Source organism: Arachis stenosperma, chromosome 9 (genome assembly GCF_014773155.1).
Source record: "Arachis stenosperma cultivar V10309 chromosome 9, arast.V10309.gnm1.PFL2, whole genome shotgun sequence".
Lineage (NCBI taxonomy): Eukaryota > Viridiplantae > Streptophyta > Magnoliopsida > Fabales > Fabaceae > Arachis > Arachis stenosperma.
The window spans coordinates 160,778,315-160,805,764 of record NC_080385.1 but is presented as its reverse complement, the minus strand read 5'-3'; the positions used below and the strand labels follow the sequence as shown (position 1 = coordinate 160,805,764).

At 28.7% G+C, this 27,450-nt stretch overlaps 2 protein-coding genes across 2 annotated transcripts; both read right to left on the bottom strand.

The window, feature by feature from the left end:
* Positions 1-346: 346 nt before the first annotated feature.
* LOC130950347 (serine decarboxylase 1-like) lies at positions 347-11,490 on the bottom strand. The gene is made up of 7 exons (XM_057878851.1): positions 11,310-11,490; positions 10,944-11,175; positions 10,650-10,843; positions 10,308-10,444; positions 8,932-9,385; positions 1,111-1,121; positions 347-430 (listed from the first exon to the last, which is right to left on the bottom strand). The coding sequence occupies exons 1-7, from the start codon at positions 11,488-11,490 to the stop codon at positions 347-349; spliced, it is 1,293 nt and encodes a 430-aa protein (XP_057734834.1).
* A 9,201-nt stretch (positions 11,491-20,691) lies between these two features.
* LOC130950346 (serine decarboxylase 1-like) lies at positions 20,692-23,149 on the bottom strand. Its single transcript, XM_057878850.1, has 5 exons — positions 22,969-23,149; positions 22,603-22,834; positions 22,332-22,525; positions 21,964-22,097; positions 20,692-21,276 (listed from the first exon to the last, which is right to left on the bottom strand). The coding sequence occupies exons 1-5, from the start codon at positions 23,147-23,149 to the stop codon at positions 20,692-20,694; spliced, it is 1,326 nt and encodes a 441-aa protein (XP_057734833.1).
* Positions 23,150-27,450: the final 4,301 nt, after the last annotated feature.

Below are 27,450 nucleotides of genomic sequence, written 5' to 3'. Positions count from 1 at the left end.
GGTGAAGATGGTGTTGGTGGGAGGATGCAGCGGCGTTAGTATGGCCGACGAAAAATTCAATGACGGGAAATGAGGACCGGAGAAGATGACGGTGAGTTTTAAACGTGTATTAGAGGTTACGGTAAAATTAGAAATAACCGTACATAGTGTGAATGTGTTTAAATACAAATTCTAATCTTTTAAAATTTAAAATTTAAAATTAAATAATTAATTAATAATCTGATTTTTAATTATATTTTTTTATCTATTTTACATATTGTACACAATTAATATTGATTCCTAATACTTTCTCTTTTGGTATACAATACGCTAGCACAACACGAATAATTAATTTCAATCAAGATATCTAATTGTGCATTGAGCAAGAACAATTTGCAGCGCCAACTTCCTCTGCTATGCATAGAGGCTGAAAAGAGCCATAATCCTCGAACTGTGAAAAGGATCGTTTATGAAGAAACTCAGTAACAAAAGAATCCAACATTTGAATGGTAACATGTTAAATGACCGCCACGTGTGCAATGTTTCCTTGGCACGCCAAGCTCCACCTACGACTAAATTGATGATCAAGAGGCCTCTCAAACACAACAATGTTGCTATGCTCATTTAACATTGCACCAATTCCAGCATCACTTAGTCGATTGTTCAAGTAACGTGCATTATGGCTATGCAATTTTCCACTTCGTTTTGAAGCCCTATTGAGCCTTTCTTTTTGATAGCATACCAAAGAAAGATTGGAGCATGTCCACATCGACTACCTGTGATTGTTAATAAATTAATATTTTGTTTCTATATATACCGTTGTAATACTTATTCTTTTGTATGTCCCACAAATTAGCGAACCAATCAAGAACACTAACTTCAAATGACGTTGAATTTAGACGGAAGCTGCTCCCAACAAATGGATCACCTGCATTGTTTAGGTGAAATTGTAGCAATGGCGCCAATGCATCGTAGTTGAAATTCTGATTCGTGGGGTACCCTGCGCAAGTATACAAACCAAACACATTATTAATAATGTATTAACTCCTTGCCAAAAGTAGTAGTTACAATAATAACAATTTTTTCTTTATTGGTATATAATTAAGAATTAAAATCAAAATTAAAGGTTACCCAAGTTGCGCAAGTTGAAGTGATTTAGAGTGTGGAGATAGTGATTAATGACAGCACTCAAATTTGCTTGTGGCTCCCCGGTGCAGTTAGGGGAGATAGCGAGGTTCATGTGGCACCCATTATTGTTATTGTGTTGTTGTTCCTCTTCTGTTGTTGTATGAGGTGGTGGAGTCAATGCCATTGGCACCTTCTTTCCCTTGATTCTTCAAGTCTCTGTTTACTATTTATAGAACGCTATACTATGTATACACTAAAATTAGTCACTAAAATCAGTTATTAGTATAAAATACACATTAAAAATAAATTAAATCACACATATATTTATACACAAATACATTGGTAATTAATTTTGGTGTACGGATAACTTTTTTGAATCATAAGCTGATTTTGATATACATGTAATATAGTCGATAAAATATATATTAAAATATAAAATGTATATTAAAAATAAATTAAATAATATATATTATATATAATAATTATTTTTTTTCGAAAATTAGGAGTGAGATTCGAATCCAAAACATTTAGGTAAAGAAAAAATTACTGCATTTAAATTATGGTGAATTATATGTTAATGATGTAAGTTTATAGATCTTTCTTTTTATGGGATGAAAGAGAGATTAAAAAAAAATTAAAACCTACATTTTGAACAATAATAAAATAATAAAAAATAACTATAAAAAATAACATGCTAAAAATCGTGTCACTCGAATTTGGCGGTAGTTTGTTGAAACGATGGCTGAAAACTGCTGCCAAATCTAATCTCAACATCCATAACCATGGCGGTCTAGTTAGTCGCTGACCTTTGATTTTATGACGGTTTAAAACTGCCACTAATAAAAAAAAATCAATATTTTACGCCTCCCTTGTAATAAGGATAGTATCTTTTATAGAAAAAATCTTATTTCTTGTACTCATTCTAGATATATATAACGAAGATATTATATATACGTATGATTTGATGTATAATTTTATTTTTTTAAGATTTTATTATTTTACTCAATTCATATAATTATTTATTCGTACGTTTAAAAATAAAGAAAAGGGTGGATTATTGAAAGCAAGAACATGTATAAAATGGTGGTGTTTGAAAAACAAAATAACCATTTACCAAAATCATATTCATTTTTATTTTTCTATCTCATCATTTTTGTCTATATGATCGAAGATGGTAAGCTTGTCCTTGTGTGAGCTAGCAAGCTAATAGCAGCGAAGACTAATTTAGATCAGTGCAGACAATCTCATTAGCACTACAAAAATAACTATTTAATATTTTTTTATTTAAATCGACGGTACTGAAAATTTTATCATGTCGTTTAATATTTTAAGAATCAACCCCGCAAACCGTCATTTAAACTAAAATTTGCCTTTCTTTTTTGTACTAATAGTCTAACAAAAATATGAGAGTTGTTTTATTATTGCCTTTGGATGATTTTTATTATTCCTAAGAGAGTTGTTTTACAACGAACTCCACATGTAATTGGACATCATCACATGTGCAATTTATGATTCATTTGTTTCAAATAATTCGTTACACATATATATGGGTTCAAATGAGTTGACTTTAGAGAGAAATTGCAACCTAGAAATGGGTCACCTGAATTAATTCTTTAAATGCAGGCATCATAAATTAATGAATGCTCTATGCTCCATCATGAATATATATATGGTAAATTCTACTATACTTTTTTTAAAATAAAAAATAATTTTTTTTATGATATATATAGTAATTATTAATAAATTATTTTTTTGTCAGAACTTTAAATTTGATATCATCTTCTTTTTTTTTTCAATTGACGCTATATTTCTCTTAAAACTTAATAACAGTATAATTTTCATCATCCTACTAAATACATACATTTCTTCTTCTCCCGTTAAAAAAAACTAAGGTATTGATAGGAGCATATTGAACTATTATATTATCACCAAAAATATTAAATTATTATCCAGATAACAATGAGATAAAATGGGATAAGTATTTTAATATTCACATTCGTCTCAAATATTAATTAATTATTTTAGATTTAATTATTCTATTGATCTCTATAGTTTTGCAAAATTTTTAATTAGGTCTCTATACTTTTTTCTTTTTAATTTAGTCCTTGCACCAATTTTTTTTTTTAATTGGATCCCTACACTTTTTTTTTATTTAGGTTTCTACACCAATTTTTTTTAGTTGGGTCCTTATAAAATTAAGCCAATTACTATCAAAATGGACCTAATTGAAAAAAAAATTGGTACAGAATTTAATTAAAAAAAAATATAGAAAACTAATTGAAAATTTCGCAAAACTATAAAAACTAACAGAATAATTAAACCATTATTTTATTATTCATGCCATTATTTATCTACAGGAATTTTATTGCCCAAATCCATATATACCATACAGACCATACCTTCTTGCTTCTCTGAACGTAATATCTTTTTTATGACATCTTTTTTCTTTGAAATATAATTTAAATCATAAATTCAAAATATTAAAAAAAGTTTTACAAAAGAGAGAGCTTCAAGATTAATAGATATGCTCGTTGAAATTGAAGATTGAAAATGTAAGAATATAATAAATTTAAAGTCTTATCCTAATTGATTGAAAATTGTGATTAAATTTAAAAGAAATTAGAATTTTAAAATTAAAAAAGAAGAAGTGTATTTAGTAAGGATGATAAAAATGATACTATTATCAAATTTTAAAAGAAATATAAAGTCAATTAAAAAAAACGTGAATCTTAAAATTCTAATAAAAGAATAATTTATTAATAATTACTGTATATATCATAATGAATAATTTATTTTTTATTTAAAGAAAAGTAAAATAAAATTCACCATATATATCATCCATTATTATACAGGTCCCGTAGATTAGGTAAAGAAATAACGGTGTTAGAATACAAAATATTAATGAGTGTATATGTAGTACATTATTATAAAGGGCCCGTAGATTAGGTAAAGAAATAATGGTGTGGTAGATTACAAAATGATTAGTGGGTGTATATGTAGTACATTATTATTATAAGGGCCCGTATATTAGGTGAAAAATAATGGTGGTAGAATATAAAATCACGGATAAAAACATCTAAATCATCTATTTTTAAAATTATTTTTTAGTAATTAAAATTTAATACATATAACTTATGAAGTATGGATATTTTGTTGAGTTGTCGTATTTGCGTATCAGACACATTTTAGATACGACACTTAGGTAGCGTTTGGTTACTGAGACACAGACACTGAGACATAGACACAGTGGTACACGGTGACACATGTCTGTTGTTTGGTTTGGTGAGACACAGATTTTCGAATGACACGGGAGGACACGGATAGACACGGAGACACTAAATTTGTGTACCTCCAATTTGGTGAGACACTGAGACACAACTTGTGAGACACTAATTTTTTACTCTTTTACCCTTATTGAGTTTTTAAAATTTGTCTTCTTATCTTCCCAAATCTTTTTTTTTCTCTTTCTCTTTTAGATTCTACAACTAAATTTACTTTTCTATTTTTTTCAAAAAAAAATTGTACATTTAATTTTTTTATTTATTTAAATTTTGATTAATCTTTGATAAATTCTGAACTTTAATTTTTTATTTTTTTTCAAGAACAATTATATATTTAATATTTAAATGATAATTTAAGATGGTATTAGAAGAAATAAAAAATTATTAGAAGAAATAAAAATTTAATGGTGATGGCATGCATTGTTTGGGATAATAGGTGTATTGTAATAGTGGTAAAACTTGTGGTTGAATGAAGGGTAATTTAGTCTTTTTTAAATATATGTGTCTTATTTCTTATTTTTGCCAAACACAATACATAGACACAAATATTTTATGTCCATGTCTTTAATGTGTGTGTCTCTGTGTCTATGTCTAATCAAATACATCAACCAAACGGAGCCTTACGGACACTCGTCCGACACGTGTGTCTGCTATGTCCTGTGACGGACCCATAAAATTTTAGGAGTGGAGGCAAAAATATATATATTAAATAAATTTTGTTAAATATTATTAATTACATGGAGATATAAAAATTAAAAAGAGTTAGTGAACACTTTTATTCTTAAAATACTATTCATTATATATAATTTATAACAAAATATTTTTATTTTTAAAACTTGAAATTAAAATATTTTAATTAAATTATAGATAACTTATTATCCTAACTAATCTTTTATAGACATTTAATAATAAAAGACTGAATTAACTGGCACATTAACACCTAATAATACATTAGTATTTATAATTTGAAATTAGAATTATATATAAATACTAGAAAAATTAAATCTTTATATGAAAAATATGTTTATATAAAATAATAGAAACATAATTTACAATTTTTTTCTTTTTTTTTTTAAATAATTAAATTTGTTATATATTTTTTAATTTAATTTTAATATAATATTAGATAAAAGATTTTATGCATCTGTTTAATTATATATTGTAATAAAAAATATTATTTTTAAAAATAAAAAATATATTCTAAATTAGTAAATTAATCAGTTCATTTTAAAATTTTATATGCAACATAGATACATATAATAGAATAAAAGATAAAAAATAAATAATAAAGATGAATAAATTGAGAATAAAATAAAATATATAAATTCACAAAAAAATAAAATATTAGATTAATACCTAAACTATAATTGTTTGAATTAAAAATTACAATTGAAAATATCAAAAAGAAAAACAATGAAATTAAAAGATACAGAGTCATGAAGAGTTATATAAAAAAATTGGAGAATTTAAAATTTACTTTTTGATGAAGAGAAGATAACCACTAGATAATGAATAGAAAAAGAATGTTAAAAATATAAAAATAAGAAGAGGGTTTAAGAGAATAAAAGAGTGACGGTACAATAATTAAATTTGATTAGGTGAAATAATAGTCAAAATGATAGAAAAATAAAAAAAATAAACTTAAAACTTTAGCTAATTGAATTTATTTTATTTGTAGTGGGGTCATTTAAAATTTAAAATGGAGACATATTATATATAACTATATTTTTTAAAACAAAAATTAAAAACACCATGGGGGCACGTGCCCCCTCATTATTGTGCCTGGGTCCGTCCCTGGCTATGTCCAAATCGTGTCTCAATAAAAAAAAAAAATTTCTCCGGATACACTTGGACACACCTAAATACCATAACGTATCAACGTGTCCGGTCTTATTCTTAATATATATTCTTAAAATAAATTTAGATATAGTATATATTATTATTTATTAAAACAAAATATTTTAAATACTTGATATAATTAAAATAAGACATTAAAAATAATTTAAAAAATTAATTTATATTTTAATATCAATAAAATATTAAAGTATCATTACAGTTTATCTAAAAAATACTTTATATTTTATATGTATGTGTGTCCTGTGTCATGTAAGATTTTAAAATTCGCGTGTCAGCGTGTCCCGTGTTCGTGTCAGTGTCCGTGCATTAAAGCATATAACTGATTAAACTGTGTTATTTTTATCAAAATTAGATTAGATAAATTGATTTAGCCAAAAAATTGGTGAACCAAATCTTAAATCAATCTAAATTAATATTTTTTTTATAAAAAAATAACTACAATATCCTTATTATAAAATATAACTAAAATATTCATATTATATATATATATATATATATATATATATATATATATATATATATTTATTGAGAATCCTAAATTCTAATTTTTCTTTCTTCTGTATCGTCATAGAGTTAAGATTTAGGATCGTTATTGAGTTAAAATTTAGGGTTTTTTAAATTAATATATATATATATATTTTAGTTATTTTTTATAATAGAGATATTGTAGTTATTTTTTATTAAAAAAAGTATTAATTTAGATTTGTTTAAGATTTTGTTCATTAATTTTTTGACTAAATCAGTTTATCCGATCTAATTATGACAGAAATAACATGATTTAATTAATTACATATGTTAAATTTTAGGATTAATCTCTACATACAAGTGTTTTGCGCTTACAAGTTTTACAAGCTTGAAGAGAACGAAACTTCCTAAACGCTGCTTATATTACGTGCCTCTTTAACAGACTTTTAAATCAATCTAAATCAATTAACGCGTGAATATATAACTTCCATTTTTCAAAAGATTTCGTTTCCTTTTTCGTGTTTCTTGCCAAATTTATTCGATCTCCTTCGTGCGTTCTTTTTTTGTCCTTGATCTCTTTCTGTTTTTTTCGATTTTCATGGTTTCTGAAATTAAGCTTTGAAATTATTTTGAAGATAATGGAACTTTAGATATACATCCAAACGATTACAGAAATACACCTAAATAATTATAGAAATATACTTAAACGGTTACAGAAATAAGTCAAACGATTACAGAAATACACTCAAAGGATTACAGAAATACACCCAATATCAGGAGGAGACAGTATATTTTTTCTTGAAATCTTTTAATGTTTTGCTAGCTAAGGATGAGGCACATGACAGAGACAATCTAGAGAAAAAACCTAGAAGAACAGTAAAATAATGCCTTCAATAATCTTTCTTCGTTTTTTTTTTGTGGAGATTTGTATCTTTTCTTCTTGATTTCTTATACTCTTCGCGAGGAGTTGGAATGTTTCTTCAGAAGAGGAAGAGTGCAGCATAATGAATGTGTTGTGGAAAACGATTACAAGTGCGCGTGCGTTGGATGCTCAATTTTAAAGGAGTGGTGTGCGTATTTTTTCTTGAACTTGGGCCAACTTGTATAGCTTGTAAGCTAAAAAGACTTATATGTGTAGCAGATTCCTAAATTTTTATTGTTAAAAAATATTTTTGAAAAAAGATGTTTTAAATGTCTTTATTTGAGTGACTCCCAAATAATTAATTGGTGTTTCAATACGGCAGAATTACTAACTATAGGTTATTGGCCTACGAAAACCATACATGTCAATATCTTAATTATCGTAATCTTCATATGCAATATGTTAGCAGTTAGCACAACACGAATAATGAATTTCAATCAAGATATCAAATTGTGCATTGAGCAAGAACAATTTGCAGCGCCAACTTCCTCTGCTATGCATAGAGGCTGATAGGGGTGCACAGACCCGGCCCGGCCCGAAGGCCCGGCCCGGTCCCGAACATTTTAGGGGTTAATTTGGTGTGATTTCATCGGGTTTAGGGCCGGGTAAGGGTCTCAAAAATAGACCCGGTCATTATTTCGGGTCGGGTCCGGGCCATAGCTCGAGTCACCCGAAGTCGGCCCGGTGGCCCGGTCATCATACACAATTAATATTTTGTGTTATTAGTGATGGATCATGACTATTCTTATGTGGAATTTAAGTATTGTAAACCTTAATATTTTGTGTTATTAGTCATTATAAGACTATAAGTTAATGTTTTATGTTTAGAATGCATAAGACTTTAGACTAATGCATAATATTGTGTTATTTGTATTGATTTAAATATTTGGTATTATTAGACAATATTAGTATTGATTGTGGTTTTGCTTTAATATTGATTGTGGTTATGCTTTAATTTTAAAGAAGGGTTGGTTCTTATTATATTTTTCTAAGTGAATTTTACCATGTTAAATAATGGTTGGAGTCTTGGAAATTTGGATATTTTTACATGTTAGCTTACAAGAAGGTATTAACGTAATGTAATATTAACGGCCCGGTTTCACCCGGTTTTTACCCGGTATAATTGTGACCCGAAAGTGTATTGGTTTCATCGGGTCTAGGGGTCGGGTTCGGGTCTAATAAATAGACCCGGTATATATTTCGGGTCGGGTCTGGGTCCTATCAAACCCGGCTTCACCCGGCCCATGTGCACCCCTAGAGGCTGAAAAGAGCCATAATCCTCGAACCGTGAAAATGATTGTTTATGAAGAAACTCAGTAACAAAAGAATCCAACATTTGAATGGTAACATGCTGCATGACCACCACGTGTGCAATGTTTCCTTGGCACGCCAAGCTCCACCTACGGCTAAATTGATGATCAAGAGGCCTCTCAAACACAACAATATTGCTATGCTCATTTAACATTGCACCAATTCCAGCATCACTTAGTCGATTGTGCAAGTAACGTGCATTGGCTATGCAATTTTCCACTTCGTTTTGAATCCCTATTGAGCCTTTCTTTTTGATAGCATACCAAAGGAAGATTGGAGCATGTCCACATCGACTACCTGTGATTGTTGCATCTCTTGATGAAGCATTCATGTATTTTGAACGGGTTATTACAACTCCACAGGGAATTGGACATCCCAAAAATTTATGCCCAGACACACTCACACTTCCAATGGGTTTCTCGAAACTTATTACTTTGGGTGCCTGTAGAATAATAATTTAATTTTTATGAAAGAGTTTTATACATAAACAATCAATCATACTAATTTTTACAGAAGTTAAATATTAATTTTTAAATTTATTACTTAAAAATTTATTTAATTTAAACACATAAATTTGATTAATAATTTTGAAATATTTTTTACTACATTAAAATTAAACTCGTAAAATAATTGTTTATTCGTATATTTTTTAGATGGACATAGATATAATTACATGTTATTATTACTCTAATGAGGGGATGTATACTAGTATCTGTTGTCACTTTAGATAAGTATCTAATTAATTATAATTCTAAGAAAATAATTATAAACATTTTGACTTTTAATAAATTAAACTAATTTTATAGAATTAACCTTATTAATTATTCCATGTAATTCCAAAAATAAGTGTCATTTATTTATGGATTAGAAAACCACATAAATTAAATCATAATTAATAATTTTGGATAATTAAATGACTACAACGCTCTTTATATAGAAAAATAACTAAATTTTTTTATTATATATATAATAATTTTAGCTATTTTTTATAATAAAAATATTTTAATTATTTAAAAAAAATATTAATTTAAATTGGTTCAAACTTTAATTCATCAATTTTTTATCAAATCAATTTATTTTATCTAATTTTGAGTAAAATAATATAATTTTTTTAATTATATATGTTGAATTTTAATTATTTAAAAATTATTTTTATTTTAAAGATATTTTAAGTATTTTTATTTAAGTGGTTCCAAATACAAATAGCAACTTTTGTGATTTGTAGTCATCAAATAACTATTAATATATTTTTAATGGTGTGAGATTTTATCTAATAATGTGAAATTACTCATTTTTTCTTTTACTGATTACATACTGACTAAAATTTAATAAAGTTGTTGGCCCTAAACTTAAGTGTGACTCACTGCTTTGAAAAAAGGAAGCATGATTCCAAATAGAGCTCCATCACAGTGGATGTAGAATCTATCACGACTGAAACCAGTTTCCTCAAGTGTTTTTATTACAAGATCAACATTGTCAACAGCTCCTTTCATCGTTGTACCTGTATACATATAACAAAATCCCTTTACAGAATTAGGTGCATAAATTTATTGATTTCATAATATATCAAAGATGAGAGAAAGTAATCAAGTTAGATTTATCTAATAATTTGTACATGTAGAAGTTCATTGTTTAGTAACAAATCTTTAAATAGAGTTCAGATCTAAGACGAATCAGTCTTTAAACTGCTAGGCATGAGGATATACCTATGTTAAGATTGATGATGGCTGGCTTGTCCTTGTGATGAAGTAGTGAAGCTTTTAGATCGGCACAGTCAATCTCACCGGAGACAAAAGTTCTAACTTTGACACATTGCATTCGGTACATTCTTGCTATTTTAAATATTGAATAATGTGAATCTTCTGAAGTATATAGAATCCCATCAGGAAATTGCTCTCTCCTACATCAATGTGCCGTTAGGATACACTTTTTTTTTTTATATATATAATAATAATAATAATAACAACAACAACAATTGTAAACAACAATAAGGAACTGACCCTACTAAAATGGCGTGAAGATTGGCTTCAGTTCCACCAGTAGTGACGCATCCCCAATACTTATCTTTTTGTATGTTCCACAAATTAGCAAACCAATCAAGAACACTAACTTCAAATGATGTTGAATTTAGAGAGCAGCCGGTCCCAACAAATGGATCACCTGCATTGTTTAGGTGAAATTGTAGCAATGGTGCCAACGCATCGTAGTTGAAATTCTGATTACCGGGGTAGCCTGCACATACAAGTACAAACCAAACACATTATTAACAATGTATTTTTTTTTTGGTGACTTATTAACAATGTATTAATTAAGAATAATAAAGTCACAGAAATGCGTTTCTGTTTAAAATCAAAATTAAAGGTTACCCAAGTTGCGCAAGTTGAAGTGATTTAGAGTGTGGACATAGTGATTAATGACAGCACTCAAATTTGCTTGTGGCTCCCCGGTGCAGTTATGGGAGAGAGCGAGGTTCATGTGGCACCCATTATTGCTATTGTGTTGTTGTTCCTCTTCTGTTGTTGTATGAGGTGGTGGAGTCAATGCCATTGGCACTTTCTTTCCCTTGATTCTTCAAGTCTCTCTGTTTGGTAGAGGCGAAGAATAGTGGCGACATTAACACACACTATTTATAGTATAGGGAAGCGGTTCTGACATGCCATTTGCTTTAGTGAAATATCATATTTCATTCTTTTAAAACCAATCAGATTTAATTTAAAATATATAAAGGGTTTAGATAAACATTAAGCATGTTGTGTGTGTCCAACTTTCTTTCTCTCTCTCCAGCTCTATTACCCTCTTTTTCTCACTCTCTGCCTTTAGCAGAAATCGTCTCAATGTAGCTCTCTGCGCCTATGTCTCCACCCTCCCTCAGCCTTCATATTGCCCCTTCCTCACCAGCACACCCCCACAGTCTACGAGTCTCCCTCTGCCCACCCTCTCCTTTCGGCTCTCTCGGCTTCTCTCCGTCGAGGGCTAGTCGTGCCTCACTCTGTCATGGGCTCGTTGTGCATCCATGTCTCTCCATCGTCATACTCCTCCTCCCATCTCTACCTCATCAACGTGCATCTGTTTATTTAATAATTTTGGGAGATTAAGATTTGATTTGTTTTGCGTAGAAAGCAGTTTTGTGATAATAATGTGATTTTAGATTGAGGATTTGTATTTCTTTTAACACTAATTTAGTGATTTGTGTATCTTTTACACTGATTTAGTGGGTTTGTTAGAATATTGGATAAAGAACAATCATTGTGGAGCTGAAGGTGAGTTTTTTGCCTTACTAATATTTTTCAATCAATGAACAGAAAGCAAGTTATAATCAAATTATTTTAATCTACATTCATGATTGCTCAGGAAGCATGCAAAGCAAGATTTTGTCTTCTCTGGACAATGGTTTTCATGGACAAGATGGAACATATAGTAAGATTAAGGTTATTGTGATCATGTGCTTATGCTCTCATTATGTCCAAGAGTTAATTTATTTACCTTTGATGCAAGTTTTGAATTTTGATGTTATTATGTCTTTTCACTATAGCTTATAGTTGTTTCTTGAGCATGATTTTTTTTGAGGTAGGAGATTATATTCCTTTTTCAATTCTTTTTATTTATATTCTATACGTTATTTTATTATCCATTGAATTTTCTTTATTTTCTGATAATTTACCTTTTCTTAGATTAATTGACATTGTTGTGACCTTAAAAATCTGTGGTTTGATTGCTCGAATTCAATAATTCTTTTTTAAGTTCTGATGTATTCTTGTTACACTTTTTTGGTTGAAATGAGTAAGCTATTAATTAGTGATGAAAAAGCAAATCTAAAAATGTAAAGCTTGAAATATCTCCATTGAGTTTGGCTGAACAATATGTTGTCTTTACATTTGCAGGGTACGATTGTAAGCATCCAAATGATGGAACAGAGGAGGCAGCGCTTGCTGAGTTTATAGCCTTAGATATACATCTTAATTCTTAAGATCAAAGTTATGAAAATGAAAATGATTAATAAAATGTGCTTGAAGACTCATGATTAGTAATATTTAGACGTTTGATAAGATAGTTTATGAAGAATACTTGATTGGCTATGTAAACTGTTAATTAGTCCTTTTTACTTTTCATTTTATCTAACTTGGTTAATGTACATCACATTGCAGTAGTTATTTATATAAGAATAGTTTTAATGAATTTATTTAACCAGTTTTTGCTTTAACTTCTTAGTTGCGAATGTTATTGCAGTTTTCATTTCAGATTTTAGTTAAGAATCATATACAACTAAATATACTTGCAAATGTTAAACATGAAGCCAAAATATTTTGATATCTACAAGTAGTTTTTGTTATAGTGGAACTACTTGTCAGATTCTTAAAAGGTTTAGTTTCACTTTTCATTGGACATTCATTACTTGCGAAACTTGTTGAAAAAATTATATGCAATTTTTGCGGCATTGTATCACTCGCGAATTATGTTGCGAATTTTGTATATGCAAAAAATCCACAACATTTGTTCGTGTCTTGTTATTTGAAAAGATTTATATTAGACAAATTATATACTAATATTTATAAACAAAAGATTAGATTCTGCAATGTTAAATTCAATTAGGTAAAACCGGAATATAACGGATCATGCATGACAAGCAAAATAAGGGAAAATTCCATCTTCTTCACATCTCACAAATTATATTCAAGAAAACACAAGAAGCACAAAGCCAATTTCAATGATAATTCATGGATTCCTCAGTGCACAAGCTCATGTTCACGTATATTATAGTTTGACAAAAAAAATTATCACAAATCACAGAAATTATACAACAAACATCCACCACAAACATAGTTATCATAATAAATTACTTTTTAATCCATCAGTTATTAGATGGTTTGTGAATTTATTTATACAAATAGTCATATTTTATCTAATAATAATAGTTATAATTGACGGCTAAACGATCAACTTCAACAATATCAAATAATCAAATTAAACTGTGAACAATAGACAATATTCCCAAACTATTAACATTTACATAAATTATTACTTGCAACACTGTAAATATGTTATATGCTAGCAGCAATAATTTTAAAAAAATTATACATGAATCGTAGTGGCTCGATGCATGATCTAAAGAGCTAAGTAAACCTTTGAAAAAAGAGCTAAGCAGGGTCTCAAATCGGCACAAATCAAAAGAGGGAAGCAAAAGGGTTGAAAGCACACAACAATTGGACTTGAAGCTGGAATCAGAAGCAGGCGCCGTCGACGGCAATCACTGGCATCAGCGGTTGATTACGGGTCACGGATCACGGCCCCTTAGCGACCGCGAAGCAGTTGGAGCAGCGGATCACGACGGCGAAGGGGTGTTGCACAGCACCAGAGCATCGGACGGCGAGAGAAGAGAGGAGAGGATAATGAATTCTTTTGTTCATGGATTAGCAACTCATGCTTACAGATGGGGAAACTTTACATATTTAAGTCCCAAAGCTAAGCTGCTATTTAAGCTGGAAATTATTTTCCACTCTATCAAGGTTTTTGAGCTGACCAATTGAGTAATTTAAAAGCTATTTCAGAGGCTTATATGGTAATTTAACACCTCACTACATGACAAATATATAACGAAAACCTATTCGTACATAGAATATGATGTTCAACTTTTCATCAGCGGAATATGGGATAATTTTTCTATAGGTATAAATAGTATGTTAAGCGCAAAATCAATAGTTAATATAAAATATACATTAAAAATAAATTAAATCACACATATATTTATATATAAATACATTATTATTATGTTGGTATACGAATAACTTTTTTGAATCATAAGCTAATTTTGATATATATATAATATAATTTATAAAATATATATTAAAATATAAAATATATATTAAAAATAAATTAAATATTATATATTATATATAATAATTAATTTTTTTTTAAATTAGAAGTGAGATTCGAATTCAAAACTTTTAGGTAAAGAAAAAAATTATGGCATTTAAATTATGGTGAATTATATAATAAAGATGTAAGTCTATAAATCTTTCTTTTTATGGGATGAAAGAGAGATTAAAAAAATTAGAACTTATATTTTGAACAATAATAAATAATTAAAAATAACTATAAAAAAAATTTTGAACAATAATAAAATAATAAAATAATGTCGGCAATTTTATAATCACCGGTAAACATGCTAAAAATTGTGTCACTTGAATTTAGCGACGGTTTAAAAATAAAGAAAAGGGTGGATTGAAAGCAAGAACATGTATAAAATGGTGGTGTTTGAAAAACAAAATAATCATTCACCAAAATCATATTCATTTATATTTCTCTGTCTCATCATTTTTTACTATGATCGATGATGGTGAGCTTGTCCTTGTGTAAGCTAGCAAGCTAATAATAGCAGCGAAGACTAATTTAGATCAGTGCAGACAATCTCACTAGCACTACAAAAATAACTATTTAATATTTTTTATTTAAATCGAGGGTCCTGAAAATTTTATCGTTTAATGTTTTAAGAATCAACCCCGCAAACCGTCATTTAAACTAAAATTTGCTTTTCTTTGTTGTACTAATAGTCTAACAAAAATATGAGAGTTGTTTTATTATTGCCTTTGGATGTTTTTTATTATGGGAGATTCTATGGTATTTAGTAGGAGTGTTCAAAACCGATCCGGACCGAACTAAATTGAAGAACTGAACCGAAAAAACTGAAAATCGAATTAATCGAAATTAAAAAAAACTGAAAAAATTATATGTTGTTTTTTTTTACGGTTCGGTTCGGTTTTCGGTTCTCACCACCAAAACCCTAACCGAACCGAACCGAACCAGTTCTTTCCAAAATCCTAAAAATTTAAACCTACCCCACCCCCAGACCCAGACCCAGACATGAGAGTGTGAGACGGCCACACCCACACCCCCACTCCCTCTGTCCCCCAAACACGTCCTTGATCCTTCTCCTTCCCCAGACGGCCAAACCCATGCGCGACAGCTTCCCTCTCCAAATCCCTCTCCAAATCCTAGATCGAAGCCTTCCTAAGTTCCTCCAAATCGAACCAAACCGCACCGCGAACACCCCTACTATTTACAGCTGAAAAAAGCATACTATGCTGACTATATGTGTCAAGAAAAAAAAAGTGATACGTGGCTTGATGTGCTTCTCTCTACCTCACACTATTAGCTTTATACACACAGTTATCATCACACACACAATTTTCATTTCTTATTATGAGCTAAATTACAGCTTAATATTTTGATTAATTTTTGAAAAATTGAAATTCATTTTTGGTAGTGGGCCGAATTTATTTAATTTTTAGACTACTAACTAGACTTATAATAGTTGATATTTTTTGGACCAAGACTTAGTTGAAATTATATATAATAAATATATATGATCTCTTCAACCTAAAAAGAATATTTTATATATAGAGTAAATAACAATTTCTGACCATGAAAGATTTAAACGCTGACAAAACTGACTATGTAAAATTAAAACTAAAGTTATATCTATATAAGATAAGTTTTGTTCGACAAAAATAACTAATTATTAAATTTTTGTTCATAATTCCTTAAACACTTGTAACCTTTCATCTTTTCTTTTCTCTAAGTCTAATCCCTAACCCTATCTTGCTTCCTCTGCCTCTACCCTCCAATCTTCTCTGCGGTCACAATCCCCCCCACCACCACCATTCCCTCACCATCCCTTCTCTGTCAACCATCACTAACTCCAACACTACCGCCGCTTCATTTTCCTCCCCACCCTCCCTTCCAACCACTTCCTCTACCGCCATTGAAGATCCTCCTCAGCTTCTCCAGAGAAGAAAAACTTTTCAAATTGAAAACTCCGTTGTACTTACTATATATGTATTATCCATCATCAATCATCAATAATTATTTCGCCTGCAAATTGGAATCCTGTTACAAAAATTTTTAAGTACAAGTAGCTAGAATTAAAATTTCTATATTAATTTTCAGTCTAACACATTATTTGATTGAAATTGAAAAGTGAGAAAGAAATTAATAACATTTTTCTCATCAAACGCATTATTAACATGCAGATCGGTTTCTCTAGCAGCGGCAATGATGTAGACAAAAATCCGCGCTGCGATACTGGGGCAAAGCCATTCGAAACACGCTTCCAAAGCCATCCTTCCTCGCCTACTAGGCCTCACCACTAACCGCCATCCAAGCCGCTAAAACTCGCTGCCACCAATGCCCCCACCACGCACCTCCCTGAGTTTTGTTCAGCCACACACCTTCTTTTCTTTCTGGACCTCAAGCCCAATCTCTCCAAGCGAGACAAGAGCCAAAGTTTCACTGGCTATGAAGACGGCCAGAACTTCACTAACTACGGCATCGACAAATCCGGAAGCATCATCGACACTGGGTTTCTAATTTGAAAAATTTTTTCTTTCTGAAGAAGCTAAGGAGGGTCTTCAATGGCAGTGAAAGAAGTGGTTAGAGGGGAGAGGTGGGGAAAGATATAAGCGGTAGTGGTGTTAGAGTTGGTGATAGTCGACAGGAAAGGGAGGGTAAGGGGGATGGAAGGGATGGTGATGGTGGAAGGGGATGGTGAGGTTGAAGAGTAAAGAAAGAGGAAGAGGGAGCGGGGTTAGATTGATAGGGTTAAGGATTGGTTTTAGAGATAAAGGGAAATGAAAGATTAGGAGTGTTTATGGAATTATGAACAAAAATGTAATAATTGGTTATTTTTGTCGAACAAAACTTATTTTATATGGATATAACTTTAATTTTAATTTTTTATGGTCAATTTTGTCAGCGTCCAAATCTTTCATGGTCAGAAATAGCTATTTGCTCTTTATATATATAACTCCTGTATAGTAAAAAAAAAAAGATACACCAAAAAAAATTATATATAGAGTAACATTATCAAAAAATAGGAATAAAATTATCATTTCTCATTTTTTAATCTATAACTTATTTTTTAAAAGAAATGTTTTTTTTTTGGTAAATGATTTTTAATGTGATCATTTTTTAAAATAATTTAAAAATTAATTAAACATACAATACATGTATTTATGATTAAATACATAATAATTAATTTTAATATGTACATAATATTTTTTATATACTAAATATAAATTTAAACTCAAATTCTTAAAAGCAAGAAGATATCATATTCTCATAACTTCTAATTTTATCAAAAATAAAATTACTGTTACTCACACTTAGTTTATTCTATACACTATTATTAGTAATAAATTTTTTTCTCAATTTTTAATTATTTGAGTAGCTTTTGCGAATATTATGAAATAGTTTTTATAATAACCAATGTTACGGGATTTATAAAATTATTCTTAATTTTTTAAGAATATTTTTTTTCTATTTTGATGTGTCATGGATATTAATTATAAAAAATTACATTAAAAAAAGTTGCGTCGTATATCTTTTTTTTACTGTACGGAAGGGGTTATATATATTCTTTTTAAGTTTTAAGAAATTATATATATTTATTATATATGATTTCAATCAAGCTTTGGTCTATAAAATATCAACTATTATAAATTCAGTTAAAAGTCTAAAAATTAAATAAATTCAATCCATTATCAAAAATAAATTTCAGCTTTTCAAAAATTAATTAAAATATTATGCTGTAATTTAGTTTATAATAAAAAACAAAAAATTATGTGTAACTGTGACTATGTGTGTAAAAATAACAGTGTAAAGTAGAAACAAACATATAAAATTACGTGTCACTCTTCTTCTCTTGACACATATAATCAGCATACTATACTTTTTTTCAACTATAAATACCATAGAATCTTCCTTTTATTATTCCTAAGAGAGTTGTTTTACAACGAACTCCACATGTAATTGGACATCATCACATGTGCAATTTATGATTCATTTATTTCAGATAATTTGTTACATATATATGGGTTCAAATGAGTTGAGTTTAGAGAGCAATTGCTACCTAGAAATGGGTCACCGACTCACCTGCATTAACTCTTTAAATGCAGGCATCATAAATTAATGAATGCTCTATGCTCCATCATGAATATATATATAGTAAATTCTATTGTATCTATTCTAAAATAAAGAGTAAATTATTTTTTATGATATATATAATAATTATTGATAAATTATTTTTTTATCAGAGTTTTAAATTTTATGTTATTTTCTCTTTTCTTTTTAATTGAGGTTATATTTTTCTTAAAACTTAATAACATTGTCATTTTTATCATCCCACTAAATACATCTCTTCTTTTCCCGTTTAAAAAAAAAGTTGGTGTATTAGTAAGAGCATATTAAACTATTATATTATCACAAAAAATATTAAATTATTATCCAAATAACAATGAGATAAAATAAAATAAATATTTTAATATTCACATTCGTCTTAAATATTAATTAATTATTTTATTATTCATGTCATTATTTACCTAGAGGAATTTTATTTATGTCCTAAATTTATATCTACCATACATATTCATATCCTCTTACTTTTCTCCGAACTTAATATTTTTTGGTTTTCATGACATCTTTTTTTTTTTTGAAATATAATCTAAATCATAAATACAAAATACTAAAAGAAGTATTAGAAAAGAGAGAATTAAAAAATTGATAAATGTACTTGTTGAAATTAAAAGTTAAAAGTGTAAAAACAAATTTAAAATCCTATCCTAATTGATTGAAAATTGTGATTGAATTTAAAAGGAATTAGAGTTTTAAAATTAAAGAAGAAGAAGTGTATTTAATAAAGATAATAAAAATAACACTTTTATCAAATTTAAAAAAAATATAAAGTCAATTAATAAAAAAAAAATAACGTGAAGAAAATAAGATAAAATTCACCATATATATCATCATATCAATTATTATACAGATCCCGTAGATTAGGTAAAGAAATAACGATGGTAGAATACAAAACATTAATGGGTGTATATGTAGTACATTATTATAAAGGGCCCGTAGATTAGGTAAAGAAATAATGGTGTGGTAGAAATTAGAATACAAAATGATTAGTGGGTGAATGTATTAGTACATTATTATTATAAGGGCCCGTATATTAGGTGAAAAAATAATGGTGGTAGAATACAAAATATTAGGAAACTTTAGATAAAAATATTTAAAATATTTTTTTAAAATATTTTTTAATAATTAAAATTTAATATATATAACTAATTAAACTGTGTTATTTTTATTAAAATTAGATTAGATAAATTGATTTGGCCAAAAAATTAGTAAATCAAATCTTAAATCGGTCTAAATTAATATTTTTTTATAAAAAAATATTACAATATTTTTATTATAGAAAATAACTAAAATATTCATATTATATATATATATTAAAAACCCTAAATTCTAATCTTTTTCTTCTTTCTATATTATCATAGAGTTAAGATTTAAGATTTTTAAAATTAGTATATATATATATAATAAAAATATTTTGATTATTTTCTATAATAGGGATATTGTAGTTATTTTTTATAAAAAAAGTATTAATTTAAATTTGTTTAAGATTTTGTTCATTAATTTTTTTACTAAATCAGTTTGTCCGATCTAATTATGACAGAAATAATATAATTTAATTGATTACATATGTTATAAATTTTAATTGTTAAAAAAAATTAAAAAAAAATATTTTAGATATTTTTATTTGAGTGGCTCTCAAATAAATAATTAATTATTGGTGTTTCAATAGGGCAGAATTACTAACTATAGGTTATTGGCCTACGAAAATCATACATGTCAATATCTTAATTATCGTAAGCTTCGTATACAATATGCTAGCACAACACGAATAATTAATTTCAATCAAGATATCAAATTGTGCATTGAGCAAGAACAATTTGCAGCGCCAACTTTTTCTGCGATGCATAGAGGCTGAAAAGAGCCATAATCCTCGAACCGTGAAAATGATTGTTTATGAAGAAACTCAGTAACAAAAGAATCCAACATTTGAATGGTAACATGCTGCATGACCACCACGTGTGCAATGTTCTCTTGGCATGCCAAGTTCCACCTACGACTAAATTGATGATCAAGAGGCCTCTCAAACACAACAATGTTGCTATGCTCATTTAACATTGCACCAATTCCAGCATCACTTAGTCGGTTGTGCAAATAACGTGCATTGGCTATGCAATTTTCCACTTCGTTTTGAATCCCTATTGAGCCTTTCTTTTTGATAGCATACCAAAGGAAGATTGGAGCATGTCCACATCGACTACCTGTGATTGTTGCATCCCTTGAACCAATGATTTCAACATCGCTTGATGACGCATTCATGTATTCTGAACGCGTTATGACAACCCCACAGGGAATTGGACATCCCAAGAATTTATGCCCTGAAACACTCACACTTCCAATGGGTTTCTTGAAACTTATTATCTTTGATGCCTGTGGAATAACAATTTAATTTTTATATAAAGAGTTTTCAATCATAATTACACTAAATTTAGTGAGTAGCATATGAATCGTAATTAAACGACATAAAATCTTGGGAGTATAATTGGTTTAACCATATGTAATAAGCATGGAAAACGAAAATACAAATATCCGCACATGTAATATTTAAGCTTAAGAGGATTTTTTTGAAATAAAATAAAAAAAATTTAATATTTCCCCAAACACCTTTTAAACTTTAATTTTTTAAATATCATTTTTTTTAGAACAAGTTCGCCTTACTCCGGCGAACTCCCTTCAACTTTTTTGAATCTCACGTTTTTAATCAATTTTAATCCATTATCATCATCTCCAAATAGTATATAGGAGTACATAAAAATATATAAACAACAAGCATGACTTTTTGAAAGATTTTTTTAATTATAAATTAAAAAAAATAAGTCATATTTAATAATGACAACCTTTATCATCGTCTCCAAAAATACACAGGTACATTGGAATAAACTATATTTAACAAGGATTTTTTTAATTATAAGTCGTATTTTATTTTAAAAATTTTTTAAAAAAATATAAATAAATTTTTTTAAAATAAAATACGACTTATAATTAAAAAAAATTCTTATTAAATATGACTTATTCTGGTGTACATGCTTATTTTTATTTATAATTGTGACTCACTGCTTTGAGAAAAGGGAGCATGATTCCAAATAAAGCTCCATCACAGTGAATGTAGAATCTATCACGACTGAAACCATTTTCTTCAAGTGTTTTTATTACAAGATCAATGTCATCAATAGCTCCTTTTATCGTTGTACCTGTATACATATAACAAAAACCCTTTACAGAAATAGGTGCATAAATTTATTGATTTCATAATATGTTAAAGATGAGAGCAAATAATTAAATTGATTGATCTAATTATTAGCTCAATAGCCTGTTTAAATAAATGTTGAGAATAGATTTGTGATAAAGTTCTTAGCTTGCTAAGTTAGGAAATGCCTTATGAAAAAAGAAAAATAGAAAAAAAAAGTGATGAGAGCAAGCAAAACCTATGTTAAGATTGATGATGGCTGGCCTGTCCTTGTGATGAAGTAGTGAAGCTTTTAGATCAGCACAGTCAATCTCACCGGAGATAAGAGTTTTAACTTCAACACATTGCATTCGATATATTCTTGCTATTTTAAATATTGAATAATGTGAATCTTCTGAAGTATATAGAACCCCATCAGGAAATTGTTCTCTCCTAGATAGATCAATGTGCCGTTAGGATAATACGCCTTTTTATTTTAATAATAATAATAAGAAGAAGAAGAAACTGACCCTACTAAAATGGCGTGAAGATTGGCCTCAGTTCCACCAGTAGTGACGTATCCCCAATACTTATTCTTTTGTATGTCCCACAAATTAGCGAACCAATCAAGAACACTAACTTCAAATGATGTTGAATTTAGACGGAAGCTGCTCCCAACAAATGGATCACCTGCATTGTTTAGGTGAAATTGTAGCAATGGTGCCAATGCATCGTAGTTGAAATTCTGATTCGTGGGGTACCCTGCGCAAGTATACAAACCAAACACATGATTATTAATAATGTATGAACTTCTTGCCAAAAGTGGTAGTTACCATAATAACCATTTTTTCTTTATTGATATATAATTAAGAATTAAAATCAAAATTAAAGGTTACCCAAGTTGCGCAAGTTGAAGTGATTTAGAGTGTGGAGATAGTGATTAATGACGGCACTCAAATTTGCTAGTGGCTCCCCGGTGCAGTTAGGGGAGATAGCGAGGTTCATGTGGCACCCATTATTGTTATTGTGTTCTTGTTCCTCTTCTGTTGTTGTATGAGGTGGTGGAGTCAATGCCATTGGCACCTTCTTTCCCTTGATTCTTCCAAGTCTCTCTGTTTGGTAGAGGCGAAGAATAGTGGCGACATTAACACACACTATTTATAGTATAAATAGTATGTAATGCGCAAAATCAATCGTTAATATAAAATATACATTAACAATAAATTAAATTATACATGTATTTATATATAAATATATTAATGATTATTAATTTTTGTGTATGAATAATATTTTTGAATTTTATACCTTTAAAAATATTATTTATACACTAAAATTAATTACTAATATATTTGTGTATAAATACATATGTGATTTAATTTATTTTTAAAATGTATTTATATTTTAATATTTATTTTATACTAATAACTAATTCTATATATAGTTGATAAAATATATATTAAAATATAAAATATATATTAAAAATAAATTAAATAATATATATTTATATATAAATATATATAATAATTAATCTTAAAAACTAGTTTTAGCGTAGAAATATATTTTTTGTAACTATTTCAATAAAGATGTCAAAAATATTTTTTTATGATGATCTTTATTTAATAGTGTGATTTATTTGTTTTGCCACATTTTTAATAAAGGTAATATTTTTATAACATATAAAAATTAATTCTTAACTTCGTCTATGTTACACTTGAAGTACATAACAAATTCCAAGCCTAGATAAATAACGAGGGTTGTGTTAGGTTTTCGACAACTAACATAAAAACAAAATCAAATTTTCATAACATAAAAATCAAGTCTCACAATTTATTATCCAATGATAAAAATAAAATATCTTTACACGATAATAATAATTATAAAATCTTCTTTAAAATAACCACCTATTAATTAAAAGCCAAATACAGCAAATGAGCAACTATCAAATATATAGACACACCTAGCTAGTGAGTAGTGACCTAACTATCGCCCAAACAGATGGATGGGCAAACAGAAAGGGACAACAAAGTCATGAATGAGCCATGAGTTCTGGGCCACCACCATTATTAAGGAAGAACACCTCTAATCAGCGATCATTTTTCTCCACGAGCAAAAACTGTTTTCTTCCTCGCTTCTCCCATCATTCCTCGTTTTCTCACCTCTAATCAGCCTTCTGCATCAGCAAGCTAAGCCTAACGTTAGTAGGCAAGTTCTTATGTGGCTGTTGTGCATACACAGGCTATAACCTTTTAATGAGGGACCAAAAAGGCCAATTCTCCAACGTAGAAGAGGGGTTGTATTCTACATGTATAGAATTGAGGTGGCAGAATAAAAAATTGGCAAGTGTGTTTTTTTTTGAAGGAGACAATGTCTCTCCCTAGCCTATTATGTCTATTATGCCTCACGCACGTGATGATTTTTATAATAAGATATGGTAATTAAGGTAAGAACGATAGTATATATTTAAGTTTTTGTATGAACTAAGCTTAATTAAGTTAAATAATAAAATTTAGAGTAATATTATTCAGAAAAAAGTTTAAAAAGTTAATTATAATATAAGTTAATTAATTTTTTTTATTTTAAAATTTAAAAAGTTAAGATAATGAAAGGGTTTTTTTTGTAACAAATTTATTTTTTAACTAGTTGATTAGAATTGACTTTATCCTTAGTTGATTCTCTAGTAAAATTGTATTCATAATTGATTTTTATTGATGTTAAATTAATTTAGTTAGACTTAGTTAACAAAAATATTTGGATGTGTAACATTATTTTTAAGGTAATGATTCTGCTAGAGAATCAACTAGGCGTGCAACCAACTGCAGGTAATTAGTTAAAAAATAGGTCTGTTACAAAAAAATTCTAATCCTCTACTTTTTTTATTTTTTGAATTTCAAAAATAAAAATAAAAGAGAGTTGGCTTATGTTGTCTTACCAGGGAGTTGGTCTCAATATTTTTTTGAGTTTAATTTTGGTGCATTGCTAATATAAAATGTTTTACATAGTTGTACAATCATATCTATTTTTATGACTATTTACATACGTGGTCAATGTAAAAGATAGCAATATACAAGGATCAAGAATAATTAATAATCATTTTTTAGTCTTGATACAATTCATTTTTTTCATTATTTGCTTGTTATACTTGTTTTTCAGATTTCTTTGCATATCATGGTATCAAGAATCTAACATTGATCCATGGCTGAACCTACCACTAACAATGTTTTATCTTTTCTTTCAATTTTCACTCTCAAATCCTTTCAAAACTCTATTACAAATAAGATGGAGAGAAGAACTTCAAGACATGGCAACAACAAGCTTTCGCTGCAATAAGGGAACAATATTTGGAGAGTCATCTTTTAAATGAGTCAATTTTATTACAATTTGCATCAGCTGCTGACAAACTCGCTAGAACAGAATCACCAACCTACAAACAATGGCACCAAGAAGATTACAATTTGATTTTCTTTCTTCTTGCATCTATGAAATCCGATTTTACAACCAAGATAGTCAGGTATCCATTATGTCATAAAATTTGGAGCAGAATTGAAGATTACTTCGCCAAATCCATCACATACAATATTAAACAGATCAAGAAGCAATTAAAACAGGTCAAGAAGCATGGATTGTCAGTTTTAGAGTACATTTCGAATATCAAGACTTTGACGGACTCTCTTGCTACATTGAAAAGCCCTCTTTCATCTGAAGAACACTTTAACATTATTTTAGACGGATTGAATGAAGACTATGAATCACTTTAAACAACTGTTAATACCAAGCCAGAGATATATTCTCTTACTGAAATTGAGAATATGGTTCTTTCTCACGAAAATATGCTTACCAAATTTAGAAAACCTAAATCTCTTCCAGTGCAAGTAAATATGACCCAGTCTTCTTTTGGTGGAAGCAGAGGAAGGGGTGGTAGATCTAGAAGAGGTGGCAAAGGCTCCGTTCCATCCAATCGGCCACAATGCCAAGTTTGTGAAAAATTTGGACATGTGGCATGGCATTATTTTACCGATTTGATCACAACTTTCCGTCTCCTTCTCAATCCTAAATAAATCAATCTGCTACTCAAACTCCTCAACAATTTTCAATTTCAACCTCCATACCGAATTCTTGCATTTCACCTCCTCCAACAATATCATTTTATATCCCTTTTATTTACACAGTTGTTCCATTCACTCTTTTTTATGAGGCATGGCATCCTGATACAGGAGCCTCTCAAGTCTCATCATGTTACTAATGATCACTTCAATTTACTCATCACTAGCACAGAATACGAAGAATTTGAACAAATTTGGATAAGCAATCGGGCAGATATGTATATTACTCACATTAGTAATTCTTTATTACTTGCTAAAGATTCTAATCGTTTATTTCGTTTATATTTTTTAATTTATTCATCACAATTAACTAAGAATATAATTAGTGTTGGTAAATTTGCTGAGGACAATCAGGTATTTCTTGAATTTTATGCTCGACATTACTATGTTAAATGTGAGAACTCTAGGAAGATTCTTTTACAAAATTTTCGAAATCAAGAGATTTATCAATTTCATAATGTTACTATCCCCAAATCTAGAAGCAATGATCAAAAACCTCTGTTACTTTTTGTTTCTTGTAATTTTGTTAATCTTTGGCATCTAAGATTGGGTCATGCTTCTCACAAAACTGTGCAGCATATTCTTAATAATTGTAATCTTGACAAAACTAATAAAACTCACAATTTTAGTTCTAATTAAGTTGTGTGTAAACATTATACTTATGCTAAAATGCATAAAATTTTCTTTTTTATATGTACTTCTACATTTAATCATTCCTTAAAAATTATTTATTTAGATGCATGGGACCAACCCCCTTAATTTCCTATTTAGGCTACAGATATTATGTTACTTTTATAGAAGGTTATTCAAAATACACTTGTCTATTTTTACTTGTTGATAAAAGTCAGGTTTTCAATGCCTTTAAATAATTTAAAGTTTTAATGAAGAATTTGACAAACCACAAAATCAAATGTTTTCAATCTGATAACAGTAAGGAGTTTACATCTAATGTGTTTACTAATTTTTTTATTGAATCAGATATTTTTTTATAGAATGTCTTGTCTTTACATTTTCGAACAAAATGAGACAACAAAAAAAACATAAACACATTACAGAGATAAATTTAGCTATGTTCTTTACTGTCTTCATGCCTCTATTGTATTGGGATGATGCTTTTTTAACTGCCATTTTATTAACCGATTGCCTTCTAGAGGTTTAGAAAATTAGTCTTCATATGAAAAATTATTCAACACTAAATCAAATTATAAATTTTTAAGTCTTTGAAAGTGTTTGTTATTCACACTTAAGATATTTTAATTCAGTCAAATTTGATTTTAA